Genomic DNA, 27,689 nt, shown 5'->3' with positions numbered 1-27,689 from the left:
TGACTCTGTAGCCCAGCGCTGGGCGAGGACTTCTTACACGGAAGCGTGTGCATGTCCTTCACTGGGAGAGAGAGAGCGAGGGGATGATCGCTGCTCACCCGTGAGTCCCATCCAGCAGGAAGCAGCAACGCATGTCATGTGTGGAGGGAAAACATAGAACTGAGTGAAGAAAGTAAAAAACAGAAAAAGAGAACATAACACCATTTATCTAAATAAAAATGCACGTGTAACAGTATATATTTTCTAAGGACAGAAAGTGAATGTTAGAATGGCTGCCTGGGATGGGGAGCAGGGAACGGGAGAGAAAGGAAGGAGGAAACAGTACGTCAGGCCAGAGGATGGGCTAGGTATGTTCAAGTAACAGACGGTCCCCAAACCTCAGTCACTTAAACACAGCACAAGTTTCTCTCCCTCGGGCTGTGGGACCAGAGGCGTGGGCAGGGCAGCTCTGCTCCCTCAAGGTTTGGGGGTCCAGGCGTAGGGCTGCTTCAGTGCAATAGATGCTTCGCAGCCTCTGCGGCAGGGGAGAGTGAAGCAGACCAATCGCACGTGGGCTTGAAAGCTACTCCGGCATAACAGCCAGTGATCTCCTCTTACATGCTATTGGGCAAAGCAGGTCCATGGCCACACCTAACTTCAAAGGAACCAAAAAGAACCACCTGACCACATGTCTGGAACAAGGGGGAGACTGGAGAACAGATGTCATGTCCACCATTTTGGAGAAATGTTTAAGAAATAATAAGCCATCCCTTAAAAATGTGGTTGATTTCACTGCACCAAAAACAAGGGATTGTTATTTGTCACAGAAGTAACAGAAAAGAAATCTAGACTGTGCCAAGCCTTCCTACAAATGAGTAGATAATTGAGCAAGGGATATGAACTGGGAGTTTGCAAAGATGAACACCCAGAAGGGTAATGAATGCATGAAGAAATTATCGAATTCATTAGTATTCAAGAAATGTAAATTAAAATCGTAATGGGAAAACTACCTCGAAGGTTGACAACATTTTTTAATTGGATAGTGCTAATTGTTGCCATGGACTGAGTCCAGAGCAACCTTCACTCACAGCTAAGAGTCGGGGCACAACTACTTAGTGGAAGCAACCTGGGAGTGCTCTGTGGACTTAAGTTTACATACACCCTATACATCAGTTGGTCCTTCTATGCCTAGGACTATAGCCCCACAGAAAGCCACACAGATGGAGGAGAGGCCATCCCCTAGGTCTGCTGCAGCAGCCTTTCTGGCTGTGATGAGTCGGAAACGGCTTGCCCCTCAGCGGGGCATAGGTGGGCACATTGTGGGGGACGTTCAGCATGGAGCACTGTGCAGTGACTGGGAGTGATGGACGAGGGTGCATGGCAGCATGGATGGACGCCCAGAGCTGGGTGCTGAGTGGCGACAAGGTAAAGGGACTCTAAGATGCTCCAATCTATGGAATCATGTATATGCATACTAGACAATGCTGTGTGTTTTGTAAGAACTCATTCAAGCAAAGGAACATATGAGACACATAGTGTGTGTCTGTTAAGGAAAGGCAATGGGAGTGAAGAGTGTGACTCCAACGGAGGGTTGTATTAGTTTCCTATTGCTGCTTCTGTAACCAGTCAACACTAATACAGAGGGTGAGAACAACACAAACTTCTGACTCTGGAGGTCAGAAGGCTCAGATAGGCCTGCAGGGCTGTGTTCCTTCCAGAAGCTCTGGGGGAGAATCTGTTCCCTGGCCTTTCCCAGGTTCTAGAGGCTGCCGGTGGTCCTCAGCTCACGACCCCTGCCCCCAACTTCAAAGCCAGCAGCACAGTGGTGTCTTTCCTTCTCTCTGACCTCCTGTTCGCTCTTCTCAGGACCCTGTGAGAGCCTCGCACACTCCCAGATGATATGGGACAGTCCTCCTTAATTTAATTTCAAGATCCTTAATTTAATCACACCCAAAGTGTTCCTTTTCCCACATAAGATCACATGGTCACAGGCTCTGGATCTTAAGACGTGGGCATCTCTGGGGAGCATTATTTTGCAGGAGTTTGGATGCCAGGATGTGGGCAGGGCTATGGTCCAAGCCCGCACTTGGGAGCTAAGGGAAGGAATGACTTAGCTAACCAGCTGGGCTGGTGGATCCAAAGGTTCCTGTTGAGATGGAGAAGGATTTCAAATGCCAGGGTGCTTTCTCCAGGTTCTTCCATTAGATTTCTGACCCCCTTTTCATGGGGACAGATTATGTAATAGTCCAAATGGAGGTAGATCGGGAAACTGCCTGCACCTTGTGGTTACAGCAGAACCTTCTGGCTCCCCCAGGACTTGACTAAAAGTCAGACTTTCCTCCCCACAGGGGACCAAGTCCGTGCTACATGAAAAAGTGCTGGCTTGTCACGTTAATCAACATGTAAACTCACGTTGATCTGTGATGGTGTGTGTTATCACGAGTCGCCTATTCACCACCCTCACCCCTACAACCCCACAAGTGGGAGGGGTGGCTCCATTGAGGTTGGGCTTGCTTGGATGACTTGCTTTGACCCATGTTTTTAGCAGACATGCAGAGGGAGGCTTTAAGAGCTCTTGCATTGGTTAGCTTGGCTCTGGTGCATCCTCAATGGGAAGGACATGGCCTTGGGGATGAGGTCTGGGATGAATGCACACGAGGCAGACCTGACCGATCCTCAGCCTGGAGCCAAGCCTGGTGGAGCCCGGCCTCAGTGAGACAGGTGCAGGAGCTCAAGAAGAAATGTCTCTTCTTGTAAACTACTGACTTTGGGGCAGTGTGTTACACAGCAGTATCCCCCTGCTGAAGGGGTGCACGTAATTCCATTCCTACTTCTCAAGATTCATAGGAGATAGGTACCATTAACTCCACTTTCGTAATATGAACCTAGGGTTCAGAAAGGGCTAAATGATTCATTCAAGGTCATCAATAAGTTTTGATGGTCAGGAGGGAGACGATGTGTGAAAACAGCGGGCACAGCAGCAGCTCTGTTTGCAGAAGAGGAGTAGGAATGGCCTGCAACTGGTGACGCAGAAGGGAAAACCCCTGCTTTTCAGGGGCCGCTTTAGAAGCGTAGGCTGAAGATCAAGGTCAGGGAGAAGGAGACTGATTTCATCACGGTCCCGAGGTGAAGGGTTATCATTTGGGGGCTTACGTCCAAGCCGGTGCCAGGGTTGTGTCTCACAACAACCTGGTGAGAGGCTGCGGCCCTTTATTAGAGGGGCCAGCTGGGAAACAGGATGAACATTTTAGCCAATCACCTTTGCGGAGGGCTGCTCAGCGAGACCAGAGGGAGCACCACCAGGAAGTAAAGGCAGACGATCACAGGGTAGATGGGTCTTCTGTCTGCTGCTCTGTCCCCCTCTTATTGCTCCTTCTTGCTCTTTGTCCCGAGGTGGCCAAAATAGCTGGCTTCCCATTTGTCCCATGCCCTTTCTCCTTGCCTAGCTAAATCCCCAATGAGACTCAACGGAGAATAAGCCTCTTTTAACAGACAGTGGTTTTTGTTTGAAATTTTCCCTTCAATTTAATGATACTCCTGTACTTTTCAAAGAATAAAGCTTTGGACATTATTTTTTAAAAAAGAAGAAGCAGCTTGGTAGGCATTTCTAGGCTGCTGACACAGCAGGGCTTGTCAGGGTCCAGCGGTCCTGAAGAGCGTCTGTAGATTAATGTGATTCCTTGGGAGATCAAGGATGTCCCGGGGTGCGGGGTTCTCGCTTATGAGCAGTCTGAGCTTTGAAAAGCAGCAACTCTGAATAAAATGCGCAACTCTCCAACGGAAAGGGACGGGCATAGTTCTGAGAGAGAGTCCCATCAGGAGATAATGCTTCTGGTTGGTTGTTTGTTTTACATGTTCTAGAGATAATTTGATTTACACATGGCTTCACATCAGCCTCACAGCGATGGCAAATTGGCCCCACGGAAGGCTGTTCCTAATTCCAGTGCCCATACTGTTCGCAGCTGGCATTGCCCAAGGAGAAGTGGAGTCCTTGGAATGTTAAATACCTCACCTGGGCCCAGCCCTAGGTGGCTTTTGACCATCAGAGAGATTTCAGGTTTTATTCTTTCTCCAGCCTTTTTTTTTTTTTACTAGCAAGTAGACTTGCCATGAATTGAAGTGAAGCCCAGAAGATGTACGCTTGGCTTCTCCTCCCCACACCCACCCTGAAATTCTTTTCCTTTCTCCGGAAACTGAAACCATGTAATTTAGAAATTGCTCTTCTCTTTCCACCCCGATTTCCTCTGCCCCCAGAAGTAATTTTGAAACATTTGAAAGCTTTTATTTCCGGGGTGCAATCTTGCGCCTTGTCCATCTAATTCCTCCCAGCATTTGAGCACTGAGGGTAGACATGGTAGGAGGGGTAGCCCGCCGCCCTGATGCCCAGCTCGGCTGCACTCCAGGTGGCTGCTTCGGGACAGGTGGAGAGAGAAGACCCAGGTCTGAGGCAGAGCTGGGATACAGAGTGCGGCCATCGAGGCCATGACGTCTATGGGGTGGGGTGGGGGGGACACTCAGGCAGAATGTTCATTAATTTCAGACAGCAGGGTCCTGTCTGAATCAAGGTCTAGTTTGGCGATAAATCACAACACTTATTTTAACAGAGAGTATTGCCTGTAAAAAACTCAGGACAGCCACAGTTCTCAAACCATGTCGAGGTGAATGCAGACTGTGTGAGTTCAACCACACTGAACTCACAAAGGGTGTTAACGTTTTTAGCTTTAAATCATCATGATACACACAGTGGCACCTGTCAGTTGGCCCACGGTTTCGGCACTAGATTGGGCCACATTCCTTTCGGTGACGTTCCTTCTCTGCAAATCTGGGCTTCTGGGGGTTGCTGTGATGAAAAGCAAGTGTTGCACAAAAGTCAGTGTGGGGCAGGCAACGAGAGTGCCACGTCTAATCTGAGTCCCGTCCGAGAAGTTGCTGCTTGGTGGCCAAGGGGTCCATGTGTCCCATTTGTGAGCAATCGTGCTTAGTTAAGAATGAGAGTAAGCCATTTTCCTTTGATTAGTGGGTACTGTTTTCTCAAACATGCAGTTGTTAAGCTCTACACACTTAAGTCGGCTGGTCTAAAAAATAAAACTGTTGGTACTTCTTTGATAAGGAACCTGTGCAAAAAAAAAAAAAATGACCAAAATACCAAGGGCATCATGAACAGAGAAAGTCTGGAAGCTTCTGGTTAACTCTTTGTGAAGAATTGGCTAGGAAACCGAGAAGGCGAAACAAGAGCACAAAGGTGGTGTGGCCACGGGCAGCGGTGACTGGGGGAGGCAGGTGTTGATTGGTAAGGGCTGGAGAGCTCGGGCTGTAGCTGCAAATGTGTAAGAGATGGAAGAGGGAGCGCTTTTGGCTGATGCTGGTGTTCCTGAGGCTCTGCAGGGAGGCCGGGAACTTGAGGTGTTGGAGAAACTGCAAACTAGATCCAACTGCTGTGACAGAATGAACTTCCCAGGGGAAGTGACAGCAGAGTGATGCCCACAGGGCTGGGAAGCCGGCTCCTCTTCCTCCTCAGCCTGGCAGGCTTCTCTGACCGCCCCCTGTTGGCAGACTACCATGGAGCTGGGTGGTGGAGCAGAGATGGGGCTTGTTGGAAGCACATCTATTTTTAACTTATTTAAATAACAAATTTACAAATACAGTTGACATTCAATATTATATTAGTTTCAGGTGTGCAGCATAGCGGTTAGACATTTATGTAACTTAGGAAGGGATTCCCTCCGATAAGTCTAGTACACACCTGGCACCATACGTAGTTATGACAGTATTACTGACTGTGGCCCCCACGTTTTACTTTCCAGCCCTGTGACTACTCTGTAACTGCCAATTTGCACATTTCAGTCCTTCACCTTTTCCCCCAACCCTCCAGCTCCCTCCCACCTGGCAACCATCAAATACATCTCTCTTTAACACTGTAGCCCTACTACTCAGCCTACCACCCAATAGGTGCTCAATAAATATTTCAAGCTAAGCCATGTTCAGGAGAAGAGTAAGATCTGTAGTGTAAATGGAGAGAAAAGATCAAGGAGTTGGTGATAGGACCCGAAGTTAAAGAAGAAAATTTTAGGCACAGGCTCCTCTGAGCCCCGCCATCTCCCTTCCCCATTGATTCCCCCTGTATCACTTAGGACCCTCTGACATGCTGTGTAACCTTCTGAATTGCTTTATTGCCCCCCCACCCAGAACATAGCCCTTGAAGGGCAAAGAGGATTTTTGTCTGTTTGGTCTACTTCTACATCTCGTATGGCCCTGCACCTGTAGGAACTCGGAAATGGTTGTTATAAGACTGGCTTTTTTCAGTGCTTTACCTCTGGCAGAGAATGCTTGGATCCCCTGTTACAACCGCCCAAGCTGACACCCTCACTTACTCAATAGGAGCGGTGGGAAGGACCATTGTAACGTGTGGTACCCAGACGGGCCTCACCCGTCCCTGTGCAGGGGTGTCTGTGCGGTGGAAGGTGGGGCTGCTTCTCCCGCAGCCTGTCCACTACTGCATCAGAATCTTCATGGGCGTTTGCTCCTTGACTCTGGTCACTTGGACTTGAAATTCACTGCCTTCTCTGCCCGGGCTTTAACCTTCCCACTGCCCACTGTCCCTGCCCCACTGCTCCACACCTCCTACCTTCACCTGGTTAAATCCTATCCATCCTTCATCCAAGGCTCCCTCCCCCAGGAGGGACTTCCTGGTCTCTGTATGCCACGTCACATTCCTGGCGACTCACTCTCAAATATTTAACAGTGGGATGTGATGGTTGAGTTGTATGTTAAGCCCTTATGACCCAGTGCTGCCAGCCTTCCATTAAAACCACACGGGTTAGGGAAGGTCCTAGATATTTCAGTCAAAGCCCTCACTCCGCAGGCCTCTCTGCATTGTCCAGCTCCTTTTGATATTGTACCTTCATCATCAACCTTTATTGTGCTGACCTGCACAGGGAATGTCAGAAATTCGTGGTTGCTGTTGTGTAGATCAGGGACCTGTTGCTTAGCATAATAATAAGTGCTTCTTAAAAGATTTTATTAATTTATTTTTAGAGAGAAGGGAAGGGAAGGAGAAAGAAAGGGAGAGAAACATCACTGTGTGGTTGCTTCTCATGCACCCCGCACTGGGGCTGAGGGGTTTGCCTGACTCACTCAGGTCAAAGAAGATACCATGTGGGAGCACAGTGGCCAGAGGCAAAGGGGACTTTGGAAAAGATGTCCATGCATCATCAGCACCCTCAGAGAAGATGCAGAGGGTTCTCCACACTGTGGAAATTAAGAGGTCATGGGCAAGAGGCAAGAAGGTCTTTGGTGGACCAGTGGGGTAGAGGCCTGCAGCAGACAGTGTTTTGTAAGTTGGAGAACTCCCATTCAGAAGGGGAAAGGCAGTGGCTACTTACTGAGCAGTAACCCTGGGCAAGGCGCTTGCAGGCTGCAGACAGGCTCTGGCATCGGGAATCGAGGCCAGTGATCTACCAGGGCCACACAGCCAAGTCCCCAGCGCTGGCCTCCTGCGGCACTTGGCCCAGCTGTCCAGCCCGTTCAGCATTTGTCACACTTTCTGGGAACTGCCTGTTTATTTATTCATCGCTCCTCCCAGGTTGCAAGGGACCGTATTCTGTTTGTCCAGCAACCCCAGCACATGGCACAGGGTCTGTCGAGGGGCTAGCTCGTGTTTGCTAAAACCGAGAGGAACAGATGGTGATCTGTTCTCGGGCACTGAGCTCAGACCCCCTGACTCCACAGTCCCCGTTCTGTCCCCTCCAGCATGTCACCAAGCCTTTAAGGGCAACATATCTATTTTTGCATTCAAGCAAGAGAATGTCCTGAAATCCTAGACAATAAAAAGTAGTTTTCAGAACTAGCAGGATGAAGGCATTCATGCTTTCAGCCTGACCCCCCAAAACGTCAGCCGCCAAACTCAGCTTCTGCTCCAGTAATTAACTGCCGGCAGCAGAGGTGCCCGGGCTCCTGTCGGGGTTGGTGCAGACAAACTGGAAATAGCCGACAAAGCCTGGGTGTGCAGTGGAGACTGTTTTGTTGAATTTTCCCTGTGTAAATATGTCCAGGTCTGCAGCCTGTGGTTTCTGCCTCCAGATAAGGCCCCATCCATATGACCTTGTTGAGTTAACAGCCTGCAGGCCACTGAGATGGCAAATGGTGGGAGTGGCTTGTCTGGAAAGCCAGACAGTCACCCTCTGGTGGAAATCGAACTGGCTCACCCTCTGGGTGCACTCTCTGTGCTCTGACGCTTGGTGACGGGGCCCTGTCCTGGCCCCAGCGCATTAGGGAGCAGGCTCTGACCCTCCCTGGACAGGAGTCGATAGTCCAGAGTGTCCGTCTGGCCCCTGGGCTCCCCTTCCAGACAGGCTTTGGGCACCTGAATGCCCCAGAATTTCCTGCCTCAATGGCTTCAAACTTACCTCCAAGATTTGTTCAAACACCCTCCCTTGGTCTGCCCTTCCAGGATTGGGCCATATTCTACCTGTGGGCACCCTGAGGCCCACTGGGTGGCCACGGGGTGGCTGTTTGGGGGGGTGGACAAAGTGTAGATGTGAGTACTGTGGTCTCCAGACACAGGCACATGAGGCCCTGTGTGGGGCGGGATGGAGTCGGGTGAAAGGAGAAGCAAGGGGCCGGGGGTCTGTGTTTGCAGTCTCAGCCCAGACGCATCTCGGACAGGGCTGTGTGCATGCACGTGTCTGCTCAGCTGCCTCAGGGTTTCGGAGGCTTCTTCACTTGCACAGCTGTCCCCGAAGGCAGGCGGGCCCTCCTACCCTCTGACTACGTGACCCTTCCCCAGGTCAGATCTTGCTGAAGCCCCGTTTCCTCCCTAAAGCACAGTTTTCAACCTCACACCTGAACCCAACGTGCTCCCTTCTACCTCCCAATCCTCTGGTCATTTCCACTGCTCTCCTTGAACTGTACAATCCTAAAGCAAACTGGCCCATCCCGAGTCCGCCCACACCTCCACACGTTTGCCCATGTTCTCCCCTGTGCTCAAGATGCCGCTGGGCAAACCCCTGTTCAGCACATTTAGGGCGCAGCTCCAGTGCCACCCTTTCCTTGAAACTTCCTGCGAAAACCTTCCCTGCCCGGGTAGAACCAACGCCTCCATCATCTGTTTCCTTAAACGCATCGGCACACTTCCTGCATTGCTCTTACCAATCAGATCGCAGGCTTATATGTTTGCTTCCCGTGCACCACCCCCGCTAACTTGGGAGCCCCTGGATCTCTTCATTTTTATGATGGGAACGTGCAGCTGCTTAATAAACAAATTGAAAAATAAGTAAATATGGAAAGTAGGAGATGACTGGAGACCAAACCATAATTGAGGACTTAATCTAGGGCAGGGGAAAAGCAATAAGTAAACTGGCAGGAGGGAATAATCAGGGTTCTCTTTACATTCCAATGGTTAAGGGGAACCATGTGGTTAAGTGAGAATCGGAGCCTTTTTTGTGCCAGGGGGACCCCGTCCCCATCCCCGCTGTCAAAGGCAATTGCTGTAGAATTTCCTAATGACCTTAATCAAGGCAGAACATCTTATTTGAAAAGAACAGCAAAGCAGATTTCCAATTCATGAATTCATCTTTGCATGTGGAGTTGGCTGTAACATATGTACTGTTCAAAGTTGAACCTAAATTGAGATAATTTGGGGCATGGGGCTGAAAATGTGGAGGTAGATAGCTTGTATGTAAAATTAATTTTTTATCCATTTGGAGATGCAATTTGAGTTCCTTTCAAATTAAATTGCAATGGAGTCCTAGGCAGCTGGAAACATTATTGCCAACATAATTTGATACTCCAAGAGCAGTGACACACTGACAGATAGTTCAATGTGACCATTAATTTGCAATTTCGGCATGGAAATGATACATGGAGGGAAAAAGAGGGAAATGGAACAAAATTAAAATCCACCTTCCTTTCAGCATCATCCAGTCCCACTGACTGGCTCACTTGCCAACACCCCGGCTCATTTGTCTCAGATGCTGGGTGGACAGGGATCTGTTGAGTATCACCACAAACATCTCGGGAAGGTAGGCAGTGACAGGAAATCAGAGGCTTCATTTGGGGATGCTGGGACTCTCCCAGTCCAGGGTCCCTGGGTCCTACCAACCTCGACAACTAGAACCATCTGAAGCCGGAACATGTTGCCTTAGGAGAAGGTGACCTCATTGTCACCCTCTTTTAGCAATGCCATGGAGAAGGGACCATATTTTTGCCCTGTCTAATGCGCACTTCTTTTGGCCCAAATTTTTAAAGGAAAAATAAGGATGCACATTATCCATGGGTAGTACTAATTCCATATCTATATAAATGTCTTTCATTCTTTTATTTATGCTGATGCATTCAAAGTGTGACTCTAGAAAGTAGACGACATCAGTATGCAAAATAAGACCCTGGAATACGATCATCTGTTTTGTTTCTAAATATGAATAAAAAGTGGAACTAAAAATTTTAAATGAAAGATTTTTTTTCCCTGAAAGTCTGGGCCAAAACCTTGGGTGCGCAGTGTACACAGGAGCATGTATCCATGGCACAGTGCGGTAATTCGCTCACATGTCCATCGGCTTACTCGCTAAGGAAAAGACTCTTGGGCACCCAGGCATCATGACTTGTTGAAAAGAACACTGGCTCTGTCATCCCCGGGCCTAAAGCAATTATCCCGTCTCTGTCTGTGCCTCATTTTTCACGTGGCTAATACTCCCTTGCTTCTTAGGGCTACGAGGTGGATTAAAGAGACAGCGTCCACCCAACCCCTTGACACGGTTCATGTACATTTCCTCAAATACAGCCCCTGCCTCCAGAAGGGAGGGAGGCAGAGGGGCCATTGAGATAGAAGTCCTGTAGGTTCCTGGGAGGCCCTGGCCTGGTTCTCAACCTGGCTGACTGCTGGGTTCATTGTTTTAACCAACTGCAGCTGGGAGTTCGCAAGCTTCTGCAAATGCATGTTCAGGTATTGCTCATCTATAAACCTGTCCTGGACTTCTGAGACAGGACAGGCACTAAGGAGACAGGTAAATGAGATGGACATTCCCTTGCCTTCCTGGGACGCATGCTCCAGGGATGAGGATGCAGACACAGCAGTTGGGAAGGATGGCAGGATGACTCCTCATGGGTCTCTGGGCGGGGGGCGGGGAGCGCTGGGCTTCCAGCGGCACGTGACAGAAAGACACAGTCTCGCTCTGGAGACTTGTCCACACCGATGTAATCAGGACTCATGCACAACCCTTACATTCTTCTTCACAAACACCAGAAGCCACCAAAGAAATGTGAGGTGAGTTAAGGTTAATGATTCCCCAGCAACTGCATTATTAGGTTACAATAAAAGCAAGTCTCCGGGCAAATTCTCCTACATAAATGAACATCTATTACACAACTGTGTATTGGTAAGCAGGTGTGAAGCAGGTCAAACAAGTCATTCCTTAAAGCTCAAGGAAGTCCCAGCAATCTGTCCTGTTAGGGGATCTGGTTACCGTCTTGCGTGAAAAGGTCATTTGCGGCAGTTATGACCGTGTTCTCAGGTAGGAGCTGATACTTTTTTGTAAAGGCTACATACTAAATATTTTAAGCTTTGAGACAGCCTCTTGCAACTACTCCTCGCTGCTGTTCTGGTGCAAAGGCAGACGCAGGCAGTATGTACACTAAAGGGCGAACCTGTGTTTATTTGTGAAAACAGGTAGCCAAGGCCACGGACGGTAGTTTGCCCAGGTCATTGTAGCGGCAAAATCAATTACTGTACTGTCACAGCAGACAACCAGGGACGCTCCTCATCCGATGGACGGCACAGGGCTGTTTGGGAACCACGGCTTGGACACCACCCCTAAGGTGGAAGGCTAGAAGTCTCCCTGGGTTCCCCTTCTTTGTGTATATTTGGAGAATGTCTTAAAAAATGTCCCAACCCACACATCATGAAGACCTTCAATTTTATCAGTTAGAGCCCATGTATAATATTTATTATTGCCCTGGCTGGTGTGGCTCAGTGGATTGAGCACTGGCTTGTGAACCAAAGCGTCACCAGTTTGACTCCCAGTCAGGGCACATGCCTGGGTTGGGGGACTTGGCCCTTTCCAGAAACCACAGGAAGTCATGCATTCCTCCAAGCAAGGCCATTGTCTCTAAGAGGAACACCCACTGTAGGTTGGAGGAGATTGCTCTCTCTCAGTTCATCTGGTGCTCATCAACAGCCCTCTGAGATGAGTGCAATCATGTTTACTGTTTAGATAAGGGAGTGGAGGCTCAGAGATGAAGCGCCCTTGCCAAGGTCACACAGGTCATGAGCACCAGAGGCTGGCTTCAAGCTGTGCTCTGTCTGGCTCCCCTGTCCCTTCAGCCTGTCTGGTGACAGTCAGTCCCATGTGCTTGGGAGAGAATAAGTGACTTTTCCTGTGCCCCAACCTTCCAGCTCCGGGTGGAAGTCTGCTTGCTCTCTGGCAGGATTGCAACATCTCTTGCCCTCATTGAAAAGGTACCCCTGCCTAATCCTTCCTTCCAGAGAAGCAGAAAGGTGTTTATGTGCACACCTGCCCAGGTGAGCTATGGGGAGAATTCAGTAGCAGCCTGAGACCAGGTGGGAAGACAGGCCAGTGGTCATTTAACACTAAATGTGATGAAGTTCCTGCGTCACCCGTGGCAGTGACCCCAGGCTTCTGCAGGTCAAGCCACTTTTGCCTGACAGTTCTGGGCTCGCTTGCAACTTTCTACTCACTCAGGCCTTCCCAGGTCCTGATGACTGTGACATGCCTTATGTTTATGTCCTTCTCCTGGTCTCAGTCCCTCATGGTGTCCCGGTGCAGAGCAAACACAGAAGCAAGGGAGCCTCAAACTTCAAACCTCACTGCATGGCTCGGAGCCCCTCATTCACGCCACAGAACTTTGCTTTCCTCTGGGCTGAGGCTAGGATGAGGCTTTCCCCACACTTAGGGTGAGTCTCACAAAACAGGATGCCCATTTGGCTGACGGTGGCTGAGGTCCCCCTTGGTGGGTCTTGGGGATGGGCGTGGCTAGAGGGGGAGGACAGACCGCCCTGCTCTCAGAGAGCTCCCCTTCCACCAGGTGGGGCGATTTCTAAAAAGCTGTCACAGTGCAAAACGATGAACACAGAAGGAAAGAACTGACGATAGGAGAAAGCAGTAGCCACCGACCTTTGGCCAGGGGCACAGAGGGGAGGTCTCCGCCGCAGAAGCAAAGCATGGGGACTGAGAGCAGGGGAGGGACTGCCCACCACTGTCTGGAGGAGACAGGCAGCCAGCAGAGCAGGGAGGGGGGGAGAGTGTGGATCCCCTTCTGCAGGTGCCCACAGGGCCCACCCACCGTCTTTCCAGGCCCCTCTGGTCAGACACAACTAGGTTTGCATGCTAGGTGTGGAGTCAGACAGACACAAGTTCAAAACCCCACTCTGCCCCTTGCTAGTCTCAGCACTCTGCAAGTTCCTGGACCCCCCTGGGCCTCAGCTTATTCATTTATAGAGTAAGGTTGGCAGTCCTTCCCTTACAGGGTCACAAGATGATGCAGGTGACAGAGCCCAGTGCTGTGGCTGCTGGCCATCAGAGGTGGTGTGTGTGTATGTGTGTGTGTGTGTGCTTTAAGGACACACCCAGAAGAGGAGCGTGTGATGGGGCCCTGAGCAGGGTCAGGCGGCCTTCCCACCGGGACAGTGAGGCATCTGCATGGACAGAAAGGCTCCGTCTGGGCAAGGCTGGCAGGGCATGCTCGGGACTCCCCAGGCAGCCGCTTCCCGCTGCCCGTGTGCTTGCACATTTGTCCTCATGCCACTGTGGGCTATTGGACCAAGCAGCAGCCGCCGCTGCCCCAGATCATGACCCCCCCCCCCCAGCTGCGGGGAACATGCTTTTCACCTTCTGTTCCACGTGGGCTCAGCACAGTGGATTTCCAGCGATGGCTCATTCAATGTCACAGTTTCAAAGTCACCCACTTGCTTTGGGGATGCTGGCTCTCCTTTACGCAGAGGACCTGTGAGCATGAATAATGGGGCTGTAAGAGTGACCATGAACTCCGCAGTTGGTCTGGGGCCAGGCTGCCCGCTGTCTGCAGCAGTGCACAGGCACGTCTGAACTGGCTGGCCGGGCTCCCTGCATTTCTGGGCATTCTTCTTGAAAGAGAAGTGCTTTTGGTAAGGCTCTGGCAGAAGCTGCAGGACATTTAAGGACAGATCAGGACATTTAAGGGAACTCGGGGGCATCAGGACCTACCCTCCCCTTTCTTACTGCTGAGCTGGTGCAGAGGCAGGCTCACCCCCAAGCTTTTCAGGGGCTGGAGAGGCGACAGAATCTGTCATTTTGCCTAAGGATGCTGCTACCCAGCACTGTCACTTAAAAAACGTTCAGAAGAGATACAGTGTTTGAAACCTTATTATTTTTATTACTGTTCCTATTACTGCAAAAGAAAAACTACCATGCACGGCACGTTTATTAAGTTCTAGGTGCAATTCTAACTGCACCACAAACAACAACTCACCCAAGTCCTTCTTCTCCTCTGAATGAAGGTAGCTGCTATTATTACCACCATTTTACAAATGAAGTAAGAAATGGACCCAGAGAGATGACCTAACTTGGCAAAGTCCTGTAGGGAGTACAGAAACACACGTGCTGATTAAATCTGCAGCCAGTGCTTAACCACTTACTCTCAGGCAAGAGAACCTTGTTGGGAATGGCTCTGCCTGGTTTCAGGAGCTGTAACTGCCCCCCAAGGCTAAGGCTGAGTGACTGACCTCTGGAATGTGAGCCACTGAGGAGACAAAGCTTATTTCTGCTTCTCCCCAGCCCCCAATGCCTGGTCACTTAGTCAGCCTAAGTGATCACCCTCTATCTCAGAAGAGTTGCCCCTCCTCTGAGATGGGTGCGACCCCTCAGAGGAGGGGCAACCTAAGCCAGACATGATTACTTGGAAGGCCATCATGGAAGGACTCGGGGGGCTGCAACAGAGAGGGAGTGATGGACCCTCGCCCCCTGGCTATTCTGACGTGGCCTGAGTCCCCATTTCTGTCTGGGAGAAGCAGTTCCTGGCTCTAATACACTTAAGCCTGAAAACCTATGATGGGGAGGGGGGTGCAGCCCTTTGCTGGGATCCGGGTGATCAGGCCTAAGAAAGAGTATGTAAAATCCTGTGAAACCTGCTTTGTTTAGAATGCTCTCATTTAAATGATAAGGGTCCAAGCAAGAAGTTTGTTCCTCAAAGTTTTATGGCTCCCTAGCGATCTGACCCTGACGGAGAATAAGCCCTCAGAGTTCTTTGAATGCTATCTATTGCCTGATCCTTACCTGTATTCTTGTGCAAACGAACCCAATAAAAGCGCCTTAGGAAGGGGCTCTTGGCCCTTCTCCTCTGGGAGACTGGCCACTTTTCCTCCCCAAGCAGATCAGGTCTTGGTAGTTTCATTTTCATCCATGGCAGATGAGGGGACTTTATGGGCAAAGTTGCCCCCACAGAACGCCACAGAACTTATGGGGACGCTGATGACAAGAAAAGTTAAGTTTCTATCCTAACAAATGCCTAAAGCTTATAGAATGAGCTTTACATGTGGGGATTAAAAAAAAAAAAAAGCCATGTTTTGCCATGTATAATGCACACATTTTGCCTGAATTTTTGAGGGAAAAATAAGGACGTGCATGGTAATGGGCATAATAATCCTGTGTGAGACACGCACAAAAACCTTTGCACAAAAACATGGCAAAATACGGTGCTTTCGTTTGCTGATTTGTAAAGAAAATTTTATTTCATTTGTATAGATTAGAAACAGAATATTCATGATAAAACAAGACCCAGCCAGTGGTGTATACGGGGTCCTGGGGGCACGGTCCGTGGGAGGGAGACCACCTTATGGTAAGCATGTGTGACAGGCTCTGCTTTCAGGATGATGTTCCTGGCCGGCCTGTTTGGGGAAAAAGTGCAGAGGAGAGGAGGAAGGGTCGAAGGCTAGGAAACAGTGACTTGTGTTGTGAATGAAAGAGGGGGAAACTCCCAGGCGTCGTCACTGGACCCCGTGGCCACGCGGAGAGACTGGGTGTTGTGTGTTTAGGATGCTGCTCGGTCTCCAGCTTGTGCACCTGTGTGAGGTTCACTGATTTCCCAGGGGGAGAGGATGTGGCCTGATTAAAGGCAGGTCAGAACTCTAGCAACCTTCTCAATTAGCATATCCCCAGGGTGTTGTGTGTGCTGCTGGTGCTACCCAGGTTGGGTTTCCATGGTTCCCTGATGAACCCTTAAGAACTTAACATCTTCTCCCTGGCCAGGTAGCTCGTTGGGTCAGATTGTTGCCCCGTATACCCAAAGGTTGTGGGTTCAATCCCCAGTCGGGGTGTGCGTGGGAGGCAACCAGTAAACATCTGTCTGTCTGTCTGTCTCTCTCACTCCCTCTTCCCCCACCCTCTCCCTTCCTCTCTTTCTAAAATCAATAAAAATATCCTTGGGTGAGGATTTAAGAAAAAAAATTTAACAATTTTGCATTCATTTTTGTGGTTAACATTTACTTATGGTAGGGTATTGAAGTTTTTCCTTTTTATATAGTTATAAATGGTTTCTTTTTTTTTTTAATTTTTTTTATTGATTATGCTGTTACAGTTGTTCTATTCCCCCCTTTAGTTTATGACCATGTGTCTCAAGTCCTTTAGATTCTATATTTCCCATGCTATTCTTGCCCCCCCATCTATTTTCTATCTACTGTCTATGCTACTTATTTTCTGTACCTTCTCCCCACTTCTCCTCCTCCCACTCCCCCTGTTGCTAACCCTCCTTGAGATCTTCATTTCTATGTTTCCACTCTGATCTAGCTGTCCTTTTAGTTTGCTTTCGTTTTAGGTGTGGTTGTTAATAACTGTGAGTTTGTTGTCCTTTCACTGTTCATGTTTCTTTAACTTCTTTTTCTTAGATAAGTCCCTTTAACGTTTCATATAATAAGGGCTTGGTGATGATGAACTCCTTGAATTTGATCTTATCTGAGAAGCACCTTATCTGTCCTTCCATTTTAAATGAAAGTTTTGCTGGATAGAGCAATCTTGGTTGTAGGTCTTTAGATTTCATGACTTGGAATACCTCTTCCAGCCCCTTCTTGCCTGTAAGGTCCCTTTTGAGAAATCTGCTGACAGTCTGATGGGGACTCCTTTGTAGGTGACTGTCCCCTTAGCTCTTGCTGCTTCTAGGATTCTCTCCTTCATTTTAATTTTGGCTAATGTAATTACGATGTGCCTTGGTGTGTTCCTTCTTGGGTCCAACTTCTTTGGGACTCTCTGAGCTTCCTGGATTTCCTGGAAGTCTATGTCCTTTGCCAGATTGGGGAAATTCTCCTTTATTATTTGTTCAAATAAGTTTTCCACTGGTGGCTGTGCCTTTCCCCCTTCTGGTACCCCTATAATTCGGATGTTGGAGCGTTTAAAGATGTCCTGGAGGTTCCTAAGACTCTCCTCATTTCTTTGAATTCTTGCTTCTTGACTCTTTTTTGTTTGGCCATTATTTGCTTTCTTCTGGTCCACTCCATTGATTTGAGTCCCAGTTTCCTTTTCATTGCTATTGGTGTCCTGTGCAATTCCATTCATTTCAATGAGTTTCGCCTTCATATATTTGTCTAATTTGTGGCTATAATCAACCAGTTCTGTGAGGATCCTGATCACCAATTTTTTAAACTGTGCATCTGTGAGTTTTGCTATTTCTTCATCGCTTAGATTTATTTCTGGGGCTCTGAGATCCTCCTGCGCCATTCTTGGTCTGTTCGGGCCCTTTAAGTGTGAGAAGCGGCGGCTTGGATTCCCAGGTCGCTGGGTTGTGACGCTGTATGTGGGGGCGTGGCCAGAGCGGGGAAATGGCGACCCCCTCTGCCGCTTCTCACAGCTGGGTGCGGAGGAGCAGTGCCTTAGGTGGTTCACCTGGGCCGGGCCACTCAGAGTCGCTGGGTTATGACGCTGTATGTGGAGGTGGGGTCAGAGAAGGGAAATGGCGGCGCCCTCCACAGCCGCTTGCCGTGGGGACCTGCCGGCCTGGTCCAACCGCCCACTCCCTCGCCTGTCCACCCTCGCACAAATGCGCGACCTCAGTCAACACGCAGCCCCGGGCCTGGCTGTCTCCCCCTCGGTCGCTCGCCTGGTTGCTCGCTGGGTCGCTCACTAGGTCTGACCCTGCGCCTGGATTCCGCGGGCCTGAGTGTGTCTGGCCGAGTCCTCCTGTGCCACCCCGCTCCGCCAGCCGCTGGTTTTGCCCCTTACCGGTCAGGCTGAAGAATTTGTTGTTAACGGACTTCCGAAAAGTTCAATTTTCCGTGTTCTGGCTGTGTTTTCTGTTGCTAATATTTAATTTTCTCTAATCTTGGTTGTGGGAGAAGGCATGGCACATCCACCTATGCCTCCATCTTGGCGGAAGTCCCCATAAATGGTTTCTTTTAAATGTATGTATTTAAGTAAGAAAAAGGAGTCTGGCCCTGGCTGGCGTGGCTCAGTGGATTGAGTGCTGGCCTTCAAAGCAAGGGGCCACTGGTTCGATTCCCAGTCAGGTCACATGCCTGGGTTATGGGCCAGGTCCCCAATAGGGGTCATGAGAAAGTCAACCACATATTGATGTTTCTCTCCCTCTCTTTCTTCTTCCCTTCCCACTCTCTAAAGTAAATAAACAAAATCTTTTTTTAAAAAAGGAAAGAAAAGAAAAAGGAGTCCGATTCACAGGAACATGTTAAACTACGCTCTGTGTGGGGAAAACCCCAGAGCAGCAGCCGAATAGCTGGGACGGGCTGGAAGAGCTGTCCCCCACTGCGCTGCGAGACCCCCAGCCCACCTCCCTGACAGTCTCCTCTGTGTCTTACGCTTGTGTCTGCAGACCCCGTGCACGGCCCACAGAACGTAGAGATCGTGGACATCCGAGCGCGGCAGCTGACTCTGCAGTGGGAGCCCTTCGGCTACACCGTGACCCGCTGCCACAGCTACAACCTCACGGTGCAGTACCAGTACGTGTTCAACCAGCAGCAGTATGAGGCGGAGGAGGTCATTCAGACCTCCTCCCACTACACCCTGCGGGGTCTGCGGCCCTTCATGACCATCCGCCTGCGGCTGCTGCTGTCCAACCCCGAGGGCCGGATGGAGAGCGAGGAGCTGGTGGTGCAGACGGAGGAGGATGGTGAGTCGGGGAGATGCACTTACCTGGGGGGGGGGGGTTGGACTTGCTACAGGGCCCTGCTTCTGTAACCTCCCTCTCAGCCTGGGCTCTTTTCCGGGGTCTTCAGGGCAGACTGTGCGTTGCACAACTCCAGGGGGTGCTGTTCCCATGCACACTCAGGCGCTCAAGTTTGACTTTTCTATAGCCCCGTCCCTCATCTCACTTTCTACCACCTTCTATGCCCAACGTTTAACCACACTGGTGCCTCCTGGAACAGAAACTGTGTGTCGTATTGTTTAAGCATGTTGAGCTTGGGAGGGAGACAGTTCTAGATTCTCAAAGAATTTAAATCACAGAATGCTCCTAAAGAGGTTAACACACATGTGGACAGCACCCAGAACCGAATGCTCAGCCAGATGTCCTACAGGCATCTCAAACCCAAAGTCCCCCAGAATGGACTGACCTTCTCTTCTATGCTGGCGTCGCCCTCCGTGTGCCTCATCGCAATGAACTGCATCCAGTAAGTCCAGACAAAGACCTGAACTTGGCCTCCGTGCCTCCGTCTCTTCCCACCCCTCCCCGCTCCACTTCCACAAGGTTCTGATGAGTCTGCTTCCTGTAACTTACCTTCTAACATGCCTCTTAACTGGAGACTCCAGGAATATAGAGCCCCGTGTTGTCCCTAGAACACCTCACTTCCCCACCCCTCTGGCCTCGCCCATGCCATTTCTCCTGCTTGGAACAGCCTCTCCCTCCATGTTGGCAGGACAAGCTCTATTATACTTCCAAGTCTTCATTCCCATGCCCCTTCCTCCAGGAAGCTTTCCCTGACTGCCTGAAGCTGATGTGGGTGTCCCTTCCCAGGCTGCCATTGCATTGCCTCTGACTGTACCGCAGCATTTGTCTTATTTATGGGAGGACACGACGTCCTCATGCTGTGACTTACCCAGGAAGCACTCTCCACGGCCTCATTTCAGTTCCCCACCCCAGCCAAGCTGCCTCTGGCCTTGTGGGGTGGCATTAGTTAGTTCCCTGGAATCAGACTCTGAGAGGTAGCTTTTTTAAAAATTTTTATTTTTTATCAAATTTATTACGGTGACATTGGTGAATAAAAATGATGTCGTTTTCAGGTGTAGCTTTGTGAGCCAGTGACGGGTTAAGGAAGTCTTCCCAGGAAAGCCTGGGAAGGGAGGGGGGAAGCAGGACAGCGACAGGGAAGGAGGCCAAGGTGCAGCTCCAGGCCATGTCCAGCAAAGCGGGGCTGCGACCGGGCCTGCGGGGAAACGCTACAATCCATGCATCGCTCTTCTTCTGCATCCAGGATCGGAGCCACCAGACAGCGGTTAGGGCCAGGGTAGGGACTTTCGGCTTTCTGCCACTCAGGCCAAAGATTGAGGGACACCAAAGTAGTACACAGGGATCAGAAAGGATTTGGGCAGAAAACCGTCATCATCGGCTACACAGGGCTAATGCACCCATCGGGCTTTAAGCCTCCTTTGATCCTAAAGGCAGAACTTCTGCTGAGGCAATCCTGTGTAGTGCTCTTGTGCCATATAAGTGAGTCCCAGGGCCCCTGAGTGATGGCCGCAATGGGACCCAGACCCACATCCGCAGATGCAGAGTCCGTAGGGAGGTAGAGGGGAAAGGGCCAGCCTCTTCTCACTGTGTTGCCTGCATCCCCTTTCTTCCAAGTCCCATCCCCCTAGAACTGGAGGTTGTAAACAACCCTCCTTCATGACACAGCCTTCCTGACCCCCCTGAAATTCCTCCGTGCAGCTCCTGCAGACCGTACATCTAGGTAGCAGCAGCTGTGGGGACAAAGCCTCCGTCACCTTGGTCCCCACCTTCCTGCTTACAGCAAACCTCACTCTTGTGGGTACATCTCTCCCTGGATCAGCCTCTGTCTCCTGTGAATCCATTTGTATCCAGCCTCCTCCACAAGGGGGCGGGCATATCATCTTGGCTTCATTCTGTAGCCCAGGAGCTATGGCCCTGGGTTTGGCTTCTGATAAAGCTTCCAGTCCTTTCCTCAGATCTGGCTCCATTGTTTCAAAAATATGCAGCCCCTGCCCTGGCCAGGCTGGCTAAGTTGGTTGGAGCGCCATCCCACAGCCTAAAGGTTGAGGGTTCAATTCCCAGTCAGAGCACATGCCTGGTACGTCCTGCCACATATTGGAGGCAACCCATCGATGCTTCTCTCTTACTTTGATGTTTTTTTCACCCCAGTCCCTCCCTTTCTCTCGGAAAAAAAAATGTGCAGCCCCACCCTCCAGCAGGTAGAATGATGGGTGTTTGAGAAGGCGGACTCTGGAGACAGATATACGTAGGACAAGTCGCTCACCCTCTCATTGCCTTGAGAGGTTTCTGCATCTATATAACGGAGATAAAAGTATCTCCAGTGCCTTAGAGGTGGTTGTGCTCATTTAAAGGGATGGTATATAAAGAAATTGGAATAATGCATGTTTTCAATAAATGTAGCTGCCACATTTGCACTCAATCACAGGGGAAAAAGTACTTATTGACAAAGGATCTGCAAGCCCAAGCAACCCAGAAATGACACACCTGCCCTAGGAAGCCCGTCCAGAGTTCTAGACACCCGTCTGCTCCGACTGGTCGGAGAAAGTGTGACGTAGATGCTCAAGGAATAGCAATGTGGTCAGTGCCTGACGTGAGAGGCGGAGTCAGGGCAGGAAGGATGGCTTAGCAACTGGCGGCCCTCAGTCCTTAGATGGGGAGCAGCCCATGTGGAAGTCCAGCGTGGAAATTCAGGACTCCAAAGATGAACGGTAGGGTTTGGCCCACCGGAAGCAGCTCGGGGAGTTGGATTTTCCTCAGGATGCTCTGCCCGCCTTGGGCTGCTCTTTGAGGGTTCCCTCCATGGGCAGCAGCAAATCCCAAGTTCAATCCTAAGCCATACCTCAACCTCTCCCGTTCTCCTTCTTGCCACCAGGAAAGAAAAAGTCACAAAGCCTTTATCAAAACAACGTGAGAACGGCGGTGCTTTGAAATTAAATTTTAATTAGGCAGCATTAATAAAACATTGATTTCCATGCTGCAGAGATGTGTGGGCATCATTATATTAAAAACAACAGCCCCCGAGGCTGCTGGGCTGAAGGAAGGCCTCAAAGGGTACAGGCGCCCTCGGGACACCAGGAAGAGGTTCCACTCTTTGTGAAGAGGGGCAGCACCCCTTCTGTCTGCTGGGAGCTCACTGGTCTCAGGACAAGCTGAGGCTGGAGCAGGGCCCTAATTCCTCAACTGGAACTTCCTCAGGAGGCCAAAGAGCACCCCATCAAACAGAGCCGGCTCGGTGCGTGCCGCTCCCATCTGCACAGCAAATTGTCTTCGGGGAATTCATAGGGTTTGCGGTTCCAGCACCCCGGTGACTTTGAGGGCCTGCGAAGGAATCCGCCTCTGGCCAGAGAAGCGCATGGCAGCTGAGTCCCATTGCTTCATCTGAGAAGCAGTTGTTGTTGGAGATGAGGCAGGTTCTTTATTTTTCCCTTCCCCACTATGGTCTCAGACAAAACCACCGCTCACTTCTGTAGTGGTTACTTCTCTACCCTCATCAGACCACAGCTGAGACCGTGAAGTGGGGCATGGGCGTCCCTGAACAGCCAAAACAGTGTCGACGATGGTCTCACGCAGCTGCCACTTCCTGAGTGCATACGCCGTGCTAGGCTCCAATGGGCGTGTTGCGTACAATGACTCACGCCCAGGATTTCATTCTGAAACGTTTCAAAGCTATAGAAAAATTGAAGCAATGGCACAAAGAAGACCTGTAAACTCTTCACCTAGATTCAACATTTGTTAACACTTGGCTACATTTTGTTATTCATATATACATGAATATATTATATATATATATATATGCACATATATATACATATATATATATATGATACCTAGAATAGGAAAATCTAATTTATAAAAACACATAAAATATTTTAACTATGTAAAAGGAAATGGCAGAAATCATGACACCTGACCTCTAAACTCTTAAGGTACCTGACTAAAGATAAGGACATTCTCCTACATACCCACGGCATCGTCCAACAACTAAGAAATTTAGCACTAACTTAAAAATAATCAAATAGATCATCCAAGTTCACGGTTCCAGTAAAGTTAAACCTGATTTTATGTGACAAGTCAAGATATGAGAAATTTTTCATTAAAAACAGCCCACTGGCTATGCATTTGGTCACTTAAGTAAGACAGGGACGATGCAGTCCCACCACCCGTAAACGCAGTCCCCTTTCCCTTTGTAAATCAGCCAATCTGTGTGGAGATATTTGAGGTCCTGTGAATTTGCTTCTGCTAGGACTTCTCACCCAGTGGTTTTAGCACCCCTTGATAACGCTCACCTGAATCACCTATGAGGTTGGCATTCACAAAAGGGTGAATGTTCCATCTGTCTGTCCGGGGGTATGAATTAACATTCATCTTTGCAGAGAATCCCCTTCCTCAGCCCCTTCCCCATGTTTATCATCCCTATTGACTCATAGGTCATTTTTTGACTGAATACATTGAAATGTAGTACTATTTATAATTCTTTTGCATTTCTGAAATTGTCTTATACATGGCTAGTGGGAGTCCATTGGAGTTGGCTCCTAGGTCCTTCTGACATGTCCTTGTTAGTGTTCCTTGCTTCTGGCACAATAAAACATTCCAAACTGTCGTAGGGATGGCTCTGCCCCAGACCTGAAGGCCACTGCTTATCTAAGAATTTCTGGTTGCTTTCAGCGGGGAGTGGTATTTTTGCACTAACATATACAAGGTAGGTGTCCTCTGCTCAGTGGGGTATTACTGCCTCTAGACTCTTCGAGTAGGTAGAGCTGGGGGATATGATTTATCTTTTTTAAATCCGAGCTCACACCGATTCAAATCCAGCCTCTCAGGAGTCTTCTGCACTTGCCCTCATTCTATTCATATCTCCCCCGCCCACAGTGAGAACCCGATTCCCCCCCCCCCGCCCCCCATCCACAGGTTTTGTTCATTTGCTTCATCCTGCCGTTTATGAAATAGTTTCAGAATTACAATGCCAGTCCTTCTAACAAAGGAGAACTACTAAGTTAGGTTAAAGACCTTCTTTTCAGTTTTTCTCTCTTAGGCAGTCAGAATAGCGTGCTCAAAAGTTCAGTCTTCTCTCTGTGTGGTTATCTTATCCATTTGATACTCAGTTTCAGGTTTGTTTCAGTTTTGAGGGTCACTCCCCCAGCCCATGCTTTTGTATTTAGTGTCATTATTTTACTATCAAAACAACAGCATGGGTGAGAAGTAAAACGGTAGCCCTGGCTGGGTGTCTCAGTGGGTTAGAGCTTCGTCCCGCTATGCCGAGGTCGTGCAGCATGTAAAATCTGGAGGAGAGAAAAGTGGGGAGCAGAAAAGGCACCGACAACAAGACAACATGTGATGCAGGCCGGATTCATTCAGTGGAAGGGAAAAGGCCATGCATGCCATGGAAAGTCCTAAAGCTCTTAATTAGAACTGAGTACATTGTTGAGGTCATAAAGATGACCTTGAAATATTATAAAGGGTAAGAAGAAATGCAGTTATGGTTTCCGAATGCTCCCTATGAGCTGAGCATTGTGCTGATAGTCTTCATTTGCACAATTGCCAGACACTGCGATGTAGGTGCTAGTGATACAGTCGTGTGGTAGAGAAATCTGAGACCCAGAGGGTTTAAGGAATCTGTTCAAGGTGACGAATGGAAGGGCCGATAAATGGATCCTCAGTCCTGTGTCTGACCAAAATCTCTCTAACATTGTCTCTGCTTTGTCTGTGTGTGTATGTATGCACACATGTATATGTGAGTATGTAGCTATGTGGTTATATACATATATATGCTTAGTTTCTGCCTCACACACAGTATGTGCTCATTAACTACTTGTTCAGTGAATGACTATCTGACATCAAAGCTTCTGCCTCTTTCATGAGAGCACAGGGCCCTATGTAGGTACCCTGTTTAAGAAGGTGAGGCTGCGTATAATGTATTTTATCTATATTCACACGGGCTTTCTAGAGCTGATCATCAGCCTCTCTTGCCACCTCTCAGCTCTATGGTATCACATCCGTTCCTTGAAATTGGCCACTTTCCCCGATTGCTGGGGATATTTACACCATGTAAATCAGCAAGCATATCGGTGTCTTGTTTTTCCCGGGAAGCTCATTGTGAGGCATCTACTAACTCACGGCTGTGTAGATCCATTAAAAAGACATATTTGACAACTGAAGATGTAAAGATTTATCCAGAAAAATATCTTTCCTCCAACAAGACTGGAAAATGCCAGTAGATTGAAACTGTCTGAATCTATCTCGTCTCCAGAAGACTTACTCACACTCTTCTGTAATGGTGGCCTCGGAACCATTTTCAAGTTATTTTGATTTTTCTTAAGTGACTTCTGATTCTCTTTATAATGAACCAACTAATGTGGAACCTATAATAAAAAGGCAAAAAAAAAATGACCTAGATAAGATAAGCAGGAAGGGAAACTTCCACAGACTCTGCAGGGCTTTGTGCTTTTACATAAGCTGCTTTGTTCCTTCCCACCACCACCTTCAAGTTCACCATCATTAGCCCCTGCTTTTCAAAAGTGAGCATGGAACAGAAGTGAGGAGAGGAGAGGTGAGGAGAGGAAAGGAGAGGAGGAAACTTCCCTTGAGGACCCTCTGTCTTTCTTTGTGTTGAAATGAAAATTTCCCTTAAATTACCGCCTGACTTTTAGGTACAAGAAAACATCTGGTTTAATTGCAGGGAATTTACATGAACCTACTGACAAGAAGCACAGTTAAAATTAGCAATTTTAGTGTGCTTTTTTTTTTATAAAGAGAATGAAATTATAAAGTAATTAACCTTTGTTGTAGAACTGTGTCAAAAGGATGGAAAGTTTCATGCTGTTAGATAGAAGAAGAAATGAAATTGTGGAAAGAGGCCATGCGGATTCATTAAGAATTACAGACAAAAAAAGGGTAATGCAACACAGAAGTTAGAAGAGAATGCAAAGAAGGAATTTTTCCCCAAGAAGTCATTTTTTTTCCTTACAATGAGAGAGAGACTCGGTTGAATAAAAAACAAATAAATCAGCCTCATTGAAAAGGACATTTTGACCTATGGTGTGTGGACGTGGCAAAGGATCCCTGGCCTGGGGCCGGGACGTCCCAACTTTGCTGCTCACAGGTAGTGTGACTGCCTTTCTGAACCCACATGTCTACCAGGCAATGGGAGAAAGGGGTGATTCAGAAAGCACTTTGGAAACAAAAGGATCTGAGCTACATCCAGGTTTCATTCATGACTCTGTTGTGCAGCCTCGGTTAAATCAGTTGCATCTGTGTCCTTTAGTGCCCTCCTCGGCGCATTGGGGATGGCAGTACCACCAGCCTCTTTAAGGCATACTGCATGAAAGGGTACGTGTACACCCCTTGACTCACTTTCTGTATTAAATAAATGATGGATGGTCGGTATGCATATAACTAGGAAAAACCAAACCAGTGGTCTTGGCAAAATTTCTGTTCATCGTGGACAAAGAACCATTTAAAAATAACCTATAATACCTCTGCAATTTTAATTTCAAATAGAAATGAATGGGTATGGCAGAGTTCCAATAAAATTTTATTTACCAAACAAGCAGTTGGTTGCAGGCATAGTTTGCTAACTCATGCCTTCTAATTATTTCTTCTAGTCTCTGGGCTTTAAAATACCCATATGCTAATGATTTCCTCCATTGACATCTCCAGGCTAGACCTCTCCCCTACCCTCCAGAGTCATTTATTCAACTGCCTGTTCAACCGAACCACCTGGGTTGCTAATCGACCTCTGTAATCAAACATGTCCAGAGCTGACCAGCTGACTGTATCTCAGACACCACCAAATTCACTCTTCCCCCAGTCTTCTCCATTTCAGTTGACGGCAACTCCATTTTACTAGGGGCTCGAGTCAAAAACTTTGATTCCTGGCTCATATCACATCCACGGCCCCGTCTCACATCCATCTGGCAACCCTGGAGAACAAACACCCTTCCCCTGGTACTGGCTGTGAGTGGCGCCCCCTTGCTGTGTGTGAAGCAGCAGCCCTGATCACTCCCTACCCTCCATCCACCACCAGCACCTTCTCTTGACTCATCCTTTGCTATATAGCAAGACCTTGACCATTTCTTACACTCTCTACTGCTAGCTCTTTGGTCCTAGTCACTTGATTTCCAACCTGGATTATTGTCACCTTCTCCTAAATGGTCTTTTGGCTTCAGACCTCGCCCCTGTTCTCTTCTCAATACGGCAGCCAGAATGATCTTGTTAAACCGTGAGGCAAATTGCACCATCGCCCATAGCGAGATGGAAATGGGGAAAAAAGGGCTGAGCTGTGACTTCATTGAAAGAGACCTCTCTGCCCCCCAGGGCACAAGAAGAAAAGCCTTCCAAGTCCAATGGCATGAGTGCCCTCCAACTCCCACCGAGCAGGCTGGAGGTGAGGGGGGCCGTGGAGTTGGTGGATAGGAGTGGGAGATCTCAATCTTGTGGGCACCTTTAATTTTTTTCTTCAATTCTAGTTGACATTCAGCATGATAGTAGTTTCAGGAGTGCAGCACAGTGGTCAGACACTGTGTGACCTAGGAAGTGATCCCGCCCCCTGTAGGTCT

General features: G+C 48.8%; 1 protein-coding gene across 10 annotated transcripts in view; it reads left to right on the top strand.

Annotated features, from left to right (window-relative positions):
- The window catches only part of PTPRT (protein tyrosine phosphatase receptor type T), a 925,330-nt gene that overhangs the window by 574,906 nt on the left and 322,735 nt on the right, over positions 1-27,689 (top strand). For all 10 annotated transcript variants that reach the window (XM_053671225.1, XM_053671224.1, XM_053671220.1 and 7 more), the window contains exon 8: positions 18,781-19,077. In XM_053671225.1, the coding sequence (XP_053527200.1) occupies positions 18,781-19,077 (297 nt within the window). The remainder of the gene's footprint in view (positions 1-18,780; positions 19,078-27,689) is intronic.

The sequence above is a fragment of the Artibeus jamaicensis genome, unplaced genomic scaffold (genome assembly GCF_021234435.1).
Source record: "Artibeus jamaicensis isolate MK-2021 breed Jamaican fruit bat unplaced genomic scaffold, CSHL_Jam_final contig_685, whole genome shotgun sequence".
Lineage (NCBI taxonomy): Eukaryota > Metazoa > Chordata > Mammalia > Chiroptera > Phyllostomidae > Artibeus > Artibeus jamaicensis.
The sequence above is the reverse complement of the archived record's forward strand: the minus strand, read 5'-3'. Positions and strand labels throughout refer to the sequence as shown.